The sequence below is a fragment of the Panthera pardus genome, unplaced genomic scaffold (assembly GCF_024362965.1).
Source record: "Panthera pardus isolate Hobbes unplaced genomic scaffold, ASM2436296v1 HiC_scaffold_4, whole genome shotgun sequence".
NCBI classification, from domain to species: domain Eukaryota; kingdom Metazoa; phylum Chordata; class Mammalia; order Carnivora; family Felidae; genus Panthera; species Panthera pardus.
The window spans coordinates 18,815,562-18,826,908 of record NW_026526969.1 but is presented as its reverse complement, the minus strand read 5'-3'; the positions used below and the strand labels follow the sequence as shown (position 1 = coordinate 18,826,908).

General features: G+C 56.0%; 1 protein-coding gene and 1 pseudogene across 6 annotated transcripts in view; one reads left to right on the top strand and one right to left on the bottom strand.

Annotated features, from left to right (window-relative positions):
* Positions 1–3,995: 3,995 nt before the first annotated feature.
* The window catches only part of PDPK1 (3-phosphoinositide dependent protein kinase 1), a 77,509-nt gene continuing 70,157 nt past the window's right edge, over positions 3,996–11,347 (bottom strand). For all 6 annotated transcript variants that reach the window (XM_053893824.1, XM_053893825.1, XM_053893822.1 and 3 more), the window contains 3 exons: positions 5,637–5,694; positions 4,624–4,776; positions 3,996–4,316 (listed from right to left, as the gene is read on the bottom strand). In XM_053893824.1, the coding sequence (XP_053749799.1) occupies positions 4,200–4,316; positions 4,624–4,776; positions 5,637–5,694 (328 nt within the window). In that variant the 3' untranslated portion in view covers positions 3,996–4,199. The remainder of the gene's footprint in view (positions 4,317–4,623; positions 4,777–5,636; positions 5,695–11,347) is intronic.
* On the top strand, positions 10,258–11,313 carry LOC128774761 (L-lactate dehydrogenase B chain-like; annotated as a pseudogene).

Genomic DNA, 11,347 nt, shown 5'->3' with positions numbered 1-11,347 from the left:
TAAACCGTGTCGGCCAGGACAATCACATTCCACAGTGAAAAGGCCTAGCCACTGCACGCTACTGAACCGCTAAGACCTTCTTACTGAGTCCCACCGTTTGGAGAGAATGAGGGCAATGAGATTTCCGCAAAACCCAACTGTGTACGTGGTCTCTTTCAAGTAGAGAATTTGCTCTTTTACTGATTCCGAAAGGCCCAATGTACTGAGTGTACGAACTTGACTACAAATCATCCAGTAAGCATGTGGCAAGGTCAGTTCAACACTTTTCCTCTCAGCTGACTGTGCAGATGCACATTCAGTACCATTGTGGACACAAAGCGCGAGCTTCTGACGAGATCACGGAGCACTGGACAGCCGCAGCAGCGGGGACGGGACGGTAACTAACATGCAAGCATAACCAGAGTCTTCAATGAAGATAAGGAAATTAGCTTTTGAAAAAATCTGCCACAAACGGACCTAAATAAGGATGTCATTTTAGCATTATAAAAAAAGAAAAGAGCAGTCTTATTAAAACATTCTTTGGAACACACCCCTTACCAGAAACTGATTTGTTCAGAATCCTCAGGACACAACCAAGGAGGCTCTGCACTGAACTCTGAGCATCTAAGCATCAGATGAAGACGGAGGAAGGACTAAAAAACCACCTTTAAAACAAACTCCTTAACCCAAAAACATGACTTCTAGGAATGGGGGGGGAAGGGGGAGATCAGAGTCAAAATCAAAGATTTAGGAAGATATTCATCACAGCATTATTTAAATAGTGAAAAACCAAAAACCATCTAAGTGTTTTACAACAGGGAAATGGTTAGATAAATTATGATAAAATTTATAACCATTAAGCTCTACAATCACTGAAAACAATGTTTTTTTAATCATTGCTCACGACATGGAGAAATGCTTAAGATAAATTATCAAGTGAAAAAAGCTGAATGCAGAACAGTGTTTTATGTTCCCAGTTTAGTTTAAAAAGAAAACAAATGTGTGCATGGGGGGAGGGGAGAAGGTGGGCTATACACCAGAACGTTCACAGTGGTCTTTTCTGGGTTGGCAAGCCTACGGTTGATTTTTTTTTTTCCCGAAAACAAATGTTTTAATAGAATACAGAATCACCTGGAGCCCCTGTGACAACACGCGGCCCTGGGCGCGTATGGGCCACAAATACCACAGCGTGGCCTCCGGGGGCCGGAGCAGGTGCGGGTGCTGTGAGCTCTGGCGTGACCGTGACAGGCATCTTTCCCGAGCAGCTCTGCAACAAACTCCTGAGAGCCGAGGTTCAGAAGCGCAGGTGCAATGCAGTGCCATTCACCAGGTGGGGCTCTGTGCACCCGACGGGGCTGCAGGCTACCACCACCCACCACCCGCTCTCCTGGCGAGGTCCACACAAAGAGGGCAAGAGACAAGTGCACCCAAACCTGGCTTCCTGGAGTGCCCAGAGAGGGACGAGGACAGCGGGCTGTACGAGCCCACGCAGACCACAGCCCCGCTCCCTCCCCTCCATGCCAGCGAGGCCACACGGTGCGGGCGGGGCGGGCTCTGCTTGGCGGCTCTTCGGATTGGCACTTACACTTCCCCTTGCCCTCTCGCAGCGGGACACACGGCTCCTGGATCCATCAAACAGGGCATTTTCTTTCTCGCCTTAGGTACATCATTTGCATTTCCGTGTATGTCTGTGTACGTACTAGACTAACAGTTACGTCCACATCTTAGAATGTAAGGCACCTGCATGCCGGGACAGGAGCTCTAAGGACAAGCTGGATAAAACTAAAGCTAACACGAGTAAGCACAGGGTAGGAAAAGAGGAAGTATAGGCCTTAAGAGGGGGGGGAGGGGGAGGAGAAGGCTCTGAGTGAGAGGAGAAACGTAGCCTACAGGGAAGGGCTCAGCTGTCACTGGCTCAGGCAAGGGCAGTCACTTCAACTCTGTCAGCTGCGAGCTCGACCCCGAACCCCTCGTTCTCTGGTTTTGGAGGTTAAGATGGAGCTTGAGGGGTTAGCCCGGGAGGTAGTGGCGCCAACCAGGGAGAAGAAGGCAACGGCCGATGCGTCTCTCCCAGAGCAGCCCAGCTGAGTGCTCTTGGGAAAGCCCGATACCAGCTCTGCTCGGGTCCCTGTAACCAGATCCCAGGATGCTGTGCAGGAGCAGGCCCCTAACTCTCTTAACGGCACAGCCACAGAAGCGGTGTGCTGACAAAGTTAAGTTATCGATATGGGGAAAAAGCTGCAAACGGACTTCCTGAAAGGGCCAAGCGAGACGGACTTTCTCAAAAGCAGGTGAACACAGGTAAGCTTTTTCACAAGCAAGAAAGAGGACGACAGGAGGTTGACCTACGACTCCAGCCCAGAGCAGGGTCCTGCTCCCTGTGGCGCCCCAAGGGCAAGCACGCCGACACCTTGCCACCCACCTAGGTGGCACTTGCTTGCGCACTTGCTTGCTCACGTAAGGCTCGTAAGGCTCGGCTCTAGTGCAGAGCAGCGCACGCAGCCCGGGGGGAAGCCATCGGCAAACCTGGCAGCGCCTCTGCTCCCAACCACCACCCGCCCCCGCCTCCTGCGCTGCCCTGAGGCGGGACCGCCACAGCCACGCACTCCTCCCGGGCTAACCAGTTTGAGAAGAACCTCTTTTCTCTGGATTTGGACCGCTTGTCAACACAGGGCAGCGGATGTTTTTGCTCCAGATAGGCGGAGGGTCGAGGGGGAAATGGGCGGCGGGGGACGGTGGTGGATCTTTTCCACGGGAGCCTTCCGCTGGTGCCTTCCTGAAAGCCTAAAGGACACCTTCATCCCCTGGGGACAGAGGTGTGTCTGTGAGCAGCCTGCAAGCAGAGGGGCCTCCCCCTCTCCGACAGGGGACTGAGGATCGCCCTCCAGGGACAACCTGAGCAGGGAGAGAAATGCAGAGCAGTGACCACCAGGGACTGGCAGCGAAGAAAATCAAAGGACCGGTAAATCCTGGACCCCCCCATGGCGTACAGCTTCCTGCTGCCTCTAAGGAACACAAGGAAGAACCCTGAAACCAGGGAGCGAGCAGGCGGGATGCTCGGGCCCCAGTGTGGCGTTCCTACCCCTCGTGCAAGGCGAACGTTTTCTTCCAGGCAAGGTCCACATCTTGATGGGGACCAGATGACCTGGCAGCACGAGGCAGCTTTTAGACCCTCGCCACCGAGATGTGCAAGCGCTCAGAGTTTCGCCAGGAGAACGTTCGATCGCGACGGAAAGGGTGCATGTGGCAGCCGGGAGCCTGCTGGCGCCCGGAGTCTCTCGGCCCTACCGAACCGACCAAGGGGAGGCCTGCAAAGCTCGCCCTCTGAAAAAACTCTCGGGAGGAGCTCACCAAGCGGTGCCTCCCTACATCTGCCCTGCCACCCTGGCCTCACACGGAGCAGGACGGAGCCCTAACTCCTGGTGCGGCCGGGTGCCCGCTTCTGCCAGTGCTCTTTCCGGGCACGGGCCTGGTTTCCAGCCCCACAGGGCCACACCGCCTGGAAGGCTGTTCGGTCGGAACACCCCGCTGGCACCCTCCAACCTCAGCATCTCACCCCGACGGCCCGGGCCACGTCTCACCACCTGGAGCCTGCCCGCCACACGCAGCCCACAGAGCGAGCACTCACAGCCACAGAAATCTCACAGCCAGAGCTGCGTGAGAAGGCAAGCAAGGGGCCCTGCTGGGGCACAGGGGGGCATCAAGTAGGGACATGAGAAAGGGAGCACGCGGACCAAAGCCAAGAACACTCCCAGCCCGCAGAGACCAAGGCCAACTCCGGGCGGAGGGTTTACAGCTCCCTGCCAAAAGGGTTCTGCGACAGCCTCGGGGCGGAAAGAGCCCAGACACACACCCCGTCCCCTCGGCCACAGGTGACCAGGGCGTGTGGTGCAGAGCTGGTGACTCAAGTCTGTTCCACTTGCCCGGGAGGGAATCAGGCGGACGTGCACGGTGCCGGGTCCCCGTGGCGAGGAGAGCTTGGGGAGCCTCCACAGAGCACAGAGAGCAAGCAAAGCGACCCTGAATTCCTTTTCGTTATTGGTTTTGTTCTTTGTGTGGTTGGGTATTTTTTTCTTCTTTTCTTTTAAATAAAAAAGCTGCAAGGTTCCGCCGTCTGCGTCCCCCTTGAGATGGCTGGCAGGTGGTCTGGAAGCGTCCCGATGGCGGCGAGCCGCGCTGGGGCACGTGTCCTGGCAGCGAGGGCAGCAGCCTCGGACGTGTCACTGCACGGCGGCGTCCGGGTGGCTCTGGTACCTGTGTCTCCACACTTCCTGGATCTTTTTGCACCATTTGTGAGCATTCCCACTCGGGTCCATCAGGTAATACGTCCTGTTCGGCTGTGGAGACAAAACCGATTTAATGAACCCGAGGGAATCCCGCCAAGACCAGCACCTCGACCTGTCGTGTGAGAGAGCAGGAGACCGTCGTCCCGCTACAGCCACTGCCAATGCCGGTGGAAGCACGCGAGCATGTGGGGTTTTCCTTCCCATATGTGCAGCCCTCACCTCTGCAGGAAGGGTCACAGACCCCTTAGAAAGACAAGCTGGCCCAGCTCAGGGCTGAGCCGAGAACATGGGGCCCCCAGGACACAGGAAAGGGAGAAACACCAGCCCCTCAAAGGAGAACCCAGAGAGACAAACTCACCGTGTGGACAAAGAAGGTTTTAAAGTTCTTGGCCTCTGGTCGGAGTTCTTGTGACCACGGAATTTCGCCCTTCAGGACTTTGTTAACAGGATCCACATAATACAAGTGTGGCCCTTCTGTGAGCAGTAGCTGTCGTCGTCGTGCAAACAAGCCCTGATGCAAAACGAAAAGAGGCTGCTTGTCAGGGCCCAGCAGTGACACCTCAGGGAGGAGGTGGCACATACCGCTGCCCCTGAGGCCAGGCCGTCAAAGCAGCTCCGGGCACCGGGCCCACTGCCCACCACCCGCCCACGCACTCAAGACACAGCCTCCCCACCACGGATCGGCCTCTCGTGCCACACAGGCGCAGGAGGAATTGAGCGCCCAGCCTGCCTAGCCTTCTGGAGCTGGATCCCAATGTCCTCACTGGGCGTGCCGCCCCCCCCGCCCCCCCCCCGCCCCCCCCCCCCGTGGCTGCCACACGGGGCAGGGGCAGCGGCAGCACGGGCAGGCGAAGACGAGCCGACTCTGCTGGCCCACCATCACCGCAAGGCCCCGTGTTCCTGACGGAAGCCCTATCTGCTACACCGCACCGGGCGGCGTCTCTGGCACAGCCAGGAACGGAGACCGGGAGCCTGACCTCAGAAGGGCCCGTGTCGGCAGATGGGAGAATGTTGGTGGGGTCTGATATTTTTGACACAATCCATTTAATTAATCCATAACAAGGTCACAAATAAATAACAACTTGGAAAAACGATTCTAATGAAAAAATCAACAACTCGTGAGGATATGAAAACCCCGGTCCTGAGCCCGAAACGAGAGGTTGTATTTCTATTTTACCACAGCCTTCCTGTGTGGTTTCAAACGGCTTCCGCTGAGTGGCTGAGTCTTCCTTAGCCATCAAATCTAGAAATGCTCTTTTAGAGAAAGGGAACCAAGACCAAGGACGCCGTGTGCAACCGAAGGAGGCTAGGCCCTGACCAAGAGCAGACAGGGAGACGGGCAGCCGGTGGTGCGGCGGGAGTCAGGCTTACCTTTCGCTTATCTACCGGACCCATCTTTAGTATCAAGTTATTTTCTACAAACTGGTGCCTATGAAAGGAAGAAAGCAAGAATGAGACGCTTGCCCTGAGTCAGGGACGGAAATGCTCCCAACTCCGCTCAAAATGAACTTCCCGAGGGCATCTGTGAGCTTTGCTCAAGCCTCCTCACAGCCCCGACTCGCTCCGGTGACTCGTGAGGCCCAAGTGCGACGCACCGCGCAAGCGGGCCAGCATCCACTCCTGCCAGCACGGTCGCCTGCTGCTAACTCTCGCACAGCGGTATTCGCGCAGCAGCACACAGGTGGCGGCGAGGCGGCGCTGCAGACCCGTACCGTGACACACGTCCTCTTTAATGTGAACAAAGCTGAGGCGAACACAGAGGCCCCCAGAAGGGTGGAGGCTGCTGAGAGTCAACTCGGGATATTGACTGCTGGCCACGTGTTCCCTGCCCAAGCTGGGACCCCCGACTGGATACTCAGAAACCACCGAGTAGCCGAGAATCACAAATCCCTAAAATTAAAGTGCTGGACTCCGTCTGAGAACATCTTACTGGTAGGGGCGCCTAGGGGGGCGGGGGGGAGGGGCCTCAAGTAAGCATCCGACTTCAGCTCACGTCACGATCTCACGGTTCCTGAGTTTGACCCCCACATCGGGCTCTCTGCTGTCAGCACAGAGCCTTCTTCGAATCCTTTGTCCCTCTCTTTCTCCGCCCCTCTCCCAACTCAAGTGTGCGCACGAGCGTGTGTGTGCTCACATGCGCGCGCGCTCGCTCTTAAAAAAGAAACCTTAAGGGGCGCCTGGGTGGCGCAGTCGGTTAAGCGTCCGACTTCAGCCAGGTCACGATCTCGCGGTCCGTGAGTTCGAGCCCCGCGTCAGGCTCTGGGCTGATGGCTCAGAGCCTGGAGCCTGTTTCCGATTCTGTGTCTCCCTCTCTCTCTGCCCCTCCCCCGTTCATGCTCTGTCTCTCTCTGTCCCAAAAATAAATAAAAAACGTTGAAAAAAAAAAAAATTAAAAAAGAAACCTTAAAAAAAAAAAAAAAACTTACTGCTGTTTCTACCATAGTAACAAAGCACTCCTAACCCAAATACGGCAGGAATTTGGAAGAGAAAGCAAGAAACATGACTTTGACTTAACACACATTATTAGCAAGTATGCTTCACTTTGACTCCTGGGAGTTTCAAAGATGTCGTGTTAATGTCTAAAGGTTATATCTCTTTTGGTTAAAGTGAACGGTTGCCGGTTTCTGTTGTGTGTGACTTTACGGAAATTCTTGGTCCGGGGGACCTACTGGAGAACATAGCGTTTTATGTTTGAAAAGGCATAAAACAACTGTTACTTCAAACAGTGACAGTTTTACCATTCTGTATCTGAGCCGGGGCGCACACGGGACACCTAGTATGTGTGCGAGGCCAGCCAAGCTGGCAGACCAGTATTCTCCCACCAGGCTCAACTGGGCCCGAGAAGTGCCCCCAGACTAACCCAACCACACCAGCGCCCGCTCCAGAGCCCGCTGTGGCCCCAGACTACTTCTAAGGGGACGTAGCAGCATGTGGATTTGTAAAACTAAACAAAATTTTAACGAAAAAACTGGTCTATGAGGAAAAGCGCAGTACCTCCCTCTCAAAGTACTTAAAAACAAAGCCAACAAACAAAACAAGACTTGGAAGAGGAGATATAATGATCTCCTGCAGCACGGAAATACACGCATCAAACAGAAAGCCTCTTCTAGTCAACAAGCCCCAACACAGAGCAAATGGATGTGACATTCAGGACCACAAATAATACGGGGAGACTTGAATTAAATTACACTGGGTGTGGAGGGGAGCTCAAATTCAGCCCAGGCTTGTGAAGGATCCCACCGCCAAGCCCTCCGGGCAGCCGGGCCGCAAGGGCACCGGGCCAAGGGCGCCACGGCACCAGGGAAGACGAGCAGGAAAGAAGGAAAGACATGGCCTCACGGCATCTTCGCAGCCTCATGTGGGTCAACGTGAGACAGAATAAAATATTCTGGTTTTCCCCGAGCTTGAGAAACTAGGGAAGATTCTTGTCGAGGACAGTTAACTCTGATCCCAGGTCACCAGAAGCCCCAAAGCGATCCAGCTCCTGGCAAGGGAAGAGCAGGGAAGGAAGGGCCTGCAAGGAGGAGTTACTTTGTCAGTAGCGGCCAGGACCAGGAGAGCACAGAAAGCACCTCGGAATGCACACCAACCAACGTGAACAAGGAGACCGGCTGGAGAAACCTTCCGCAATCCAGGGTCAGCACGTGCACCGCACAGAGCACAAAGTGGCGGGAAAGGCTCAAAGCTTCAACAGAAAACTGAGCAAAGGACACAAGCTAGAAATTCCCAGAGAGAGTAAGCGACCTCGCCACATTCTCAACGGCCCTAAATAAACCAAAAGCTCCCCTTCCCGCATGCCCTACTGGGGTGCCCTGGCGTGTGTGCGAGCGCCCCGGGACAACTCTGGAAAGGGACGCTCCCGCACGGCACCGGTGCCTATGGCCCTGAACTCAAGGCCCGCCAAAAGGCAATCTGGAAATCGTGTACTGAGAGGTGAGCCCACTCCCGGCTACCGGCCCTCAGGAAGTAAAGAAAGACAAGGAGCAGGAGCACAAACGTCCCCAGTGGTGTTTCTGCACCAGTGAAACTGAAGTCACGGCACCGGCTCAGCCACAGAACATCGTGGCACTGCAGGGAAGCCCCTTCCTCATCCCCGTGGTGAGGACCCCACGGACACACCCCACGGATGGGCCCCGCCCGACTGCGCGAACCAGCACACACCTTCCCTGCCACACGTGTGCAAGCAGGAGGCATGGAGCCACACGGCCCGGAGGTGACAGCTGGCGCCGGTCGACTGGACCCAGTGGCTGCACTGAAATGAACCCGAGGCAAGACGCAGAGGGTCCGAAGCTCCATTACGAGCACAAGTGTCACAACCCAGTCGCACAGCGCGCTCACCCAGGCTTACAACAGGCTGCTGGGGATCTCCTTTGAAAAGTTTAAGTAGTTAAGGCATCGCTTTGAGTCTTTTCCTTCCAAAAGTCAATTCCCGCTCCCCTAAAAAGGCACCCCCAACTCCTGCACGAGGCACCTTTCCCCTCTCTGGCCAGCGGCACGTGCCCCTGCACCCCCGAGCCCGGGACTCTCGGAGCGCGGTCGGCAGGCAGGCGGGGCTTCACCGCAGCCCTGCTCCACACACGGGGACGCTCGTTTCTCGAAGGGTGACGGGGTTAAGACGCTCCTTCCTGATTCCACAGCCACGGTTCTCTCCTCCTCACACCAGCCCAGCAGCACCCCCCCATACCCTGAAAAGATCACTTTCGAGGATGCAAGCCTGAGGCCACAAGCAAGCCTGAGCCGTTTCAGTGCACGGTCGCACCCAGGAGAGCCGAGCAGGACTGCCAGGACCCCGAAGTGGCTCTCCTGACCGCCTCAGGAAGGCTCCCACACTGGGCTTTGACACAGGTGATGGAGGAACAAGTGACCGTGGCCAGCTGGCTCTAAAACACTAGCTCTTGGGACCCCTTCACACCCTCAAACTTTACAGAAGATCCCGAAGAGACGTCCTTTATATGGGTTTCAGCCACTGATATTTATGTATGAGAAATTAAGACAGAGACATTTTCAAATATTTATTTAATTCGTAAGATACAAAAATAAACCCATCACATACTAACATAAGCACCATTTTTATTCGAGAGTAACTTTTTTCCAAAACGAAGATAATTAACGCGAAGCATGAGCCTGCTGCACATTTGCCAAACCTCGTTAGCACGTGGCCTCACATCGAGAACCGGGGGCTCTGGCCCGCCTCCGCCTCTGCTCGGCCAGTGCGGCTCCTGCCAGGTCCGCTGCCGTGCGGAAGCGGAGTCCCCAGCAATGGGCGTTTCGGGCCCTGGGACCCTGCAGCTCATCGGGGCACCTGGCGCTCTGAACGGCTCTGCCGCCCTGACGCGATTTTACAGCGGCACACGGCACTCACCTGAAAGACGGTGGTTCGCTGGGTTACGATGGAGACCTTCTCAGTGCTGACAAATTCAACATATTACCATCGCTACTTACCTCCTCAAAAAAAGGCCTGAAGCACTGGGAAGATGGCAAGGTCACAGAAACAGATACCGTTTCCCAAAATTCTAATTCCGATTTTGTCACCGGTAACAAACACTGGCAGCTGTCAGTCTTGACAGGCTCATGCCGCTCACCTCCCAGAAAAAAGGGCCACACGGCCCAGTTGGAACGACCATCGTTCGCCAGTAAAACTCTGTGGTGAAAACGGTCTTCACGGAACGAGAGGGGGTCTGACTCCCGGCGCCAACCAACAGCCAAAGGCTCGGCCTGAGGCGGCTCACAGCTGGGTCGGCGGCAGAGACGTGTCCCGCACACTTCCCGTTGCGCTATGCACACGACTAACAAAACGAGAGTTCGGTGATGACTACTTACAAGTGTGGAGGGGTTCTTCCCTCGCCATGAGCGCGTGCTGGCTGTAGAGAGCCCAGGCGCTTGCGCGCGGCTAGGTGCCACGGCCTGGATTCGTGACCTGGCACCCGTGGCTTCACCCACCGCTGCCTCTGCACCACCGGCACACCTGTCGACGCGTTTGTTCCAGGACAGACAGTAAGAGTCACAAGATGCACTCCGGGCAGCTCCTGCGCCCTCGGAAAGACACGCCGCACGCCGCCGACTCGGCCGCCTCTGCGCGGCTCTTCTGGCTGTCTCTCCGCTGCCACGGCGGTGGCGCTGGGGAAAACCGGACCGCCACCGGTAAGACCATGGCAGCGGGCGTTGCCCAAGTTGGAGCGGCCTGTGCCGTCAACACTCTGGGAGAGTCTCTCGCTGACCAACTTGCCCTGGTCGGGATGTTTCGGAAGATGAACTCAAAGGAGAAACGCTGGGTCTGCTACGCGGGAGCTGCTTCCTTCGCACGCCTGAGACTGTGGCCGACAGAAGACTCGGTCACCGAGACCGGGCTTGCGGTGGTGGCTGCAGGGGTCTGTCAGCAGGAGGGAGAGGGACGGCTCAGTCTAGGCCAGAGGAGCGTGAGCGCCTTCAAATCCACCGTTCCACCTCTAGTCAAGCTGTGTCGTGACTGTGGTTTCCAACCCAGTGGATACTCTCCTACGTGACCTGGAAACTAAGCGGACCGCCCGGACACCGTCTGATGGGAAGCGGGTGTGATCTGGATTCCGTGACATTTCGCCATCTTCCAACTGAAACCCTGGCATTCATCCCAGCGGCAGCCACGGATGGATTCCGGGAGAACGTGGCAACTCTTCGTGTGGCTGTGTGGAGTGAACGTGGCAGACTTTTCTCTCCGGGAACCGAATCCAGGAACGGGAGCAGACAATGACGGTGAAAACTGGAAGAGACCTCCCGGGATGGCGGTTGAGGGTGTCTACAAAGTCTTCGAGCTGAAAGGATACAAACCGCGTTACTGGATTGGCGTGGCAGACCTCACTGAATCCGTGCTGAAAATCTATCCAGGACTCCTCTGGTGTCGACGGCGGTGAGGGGCACGTGTGGCGCTGACGAGGGAGTCTTCCCGAGTCTTCCCTGTGTCCTGAATGCCGGGGGATTAACCAGTGTTATCGACAAGGAGCTGAAGGATGGTGCGGTGCTCAGCTCAAGAAACGTGCAGATCATCCGTGGGACTTCAGCTTCCAAGCCGTAGAGATTCAACACGACGGTGGGATTAACTGCGAGCG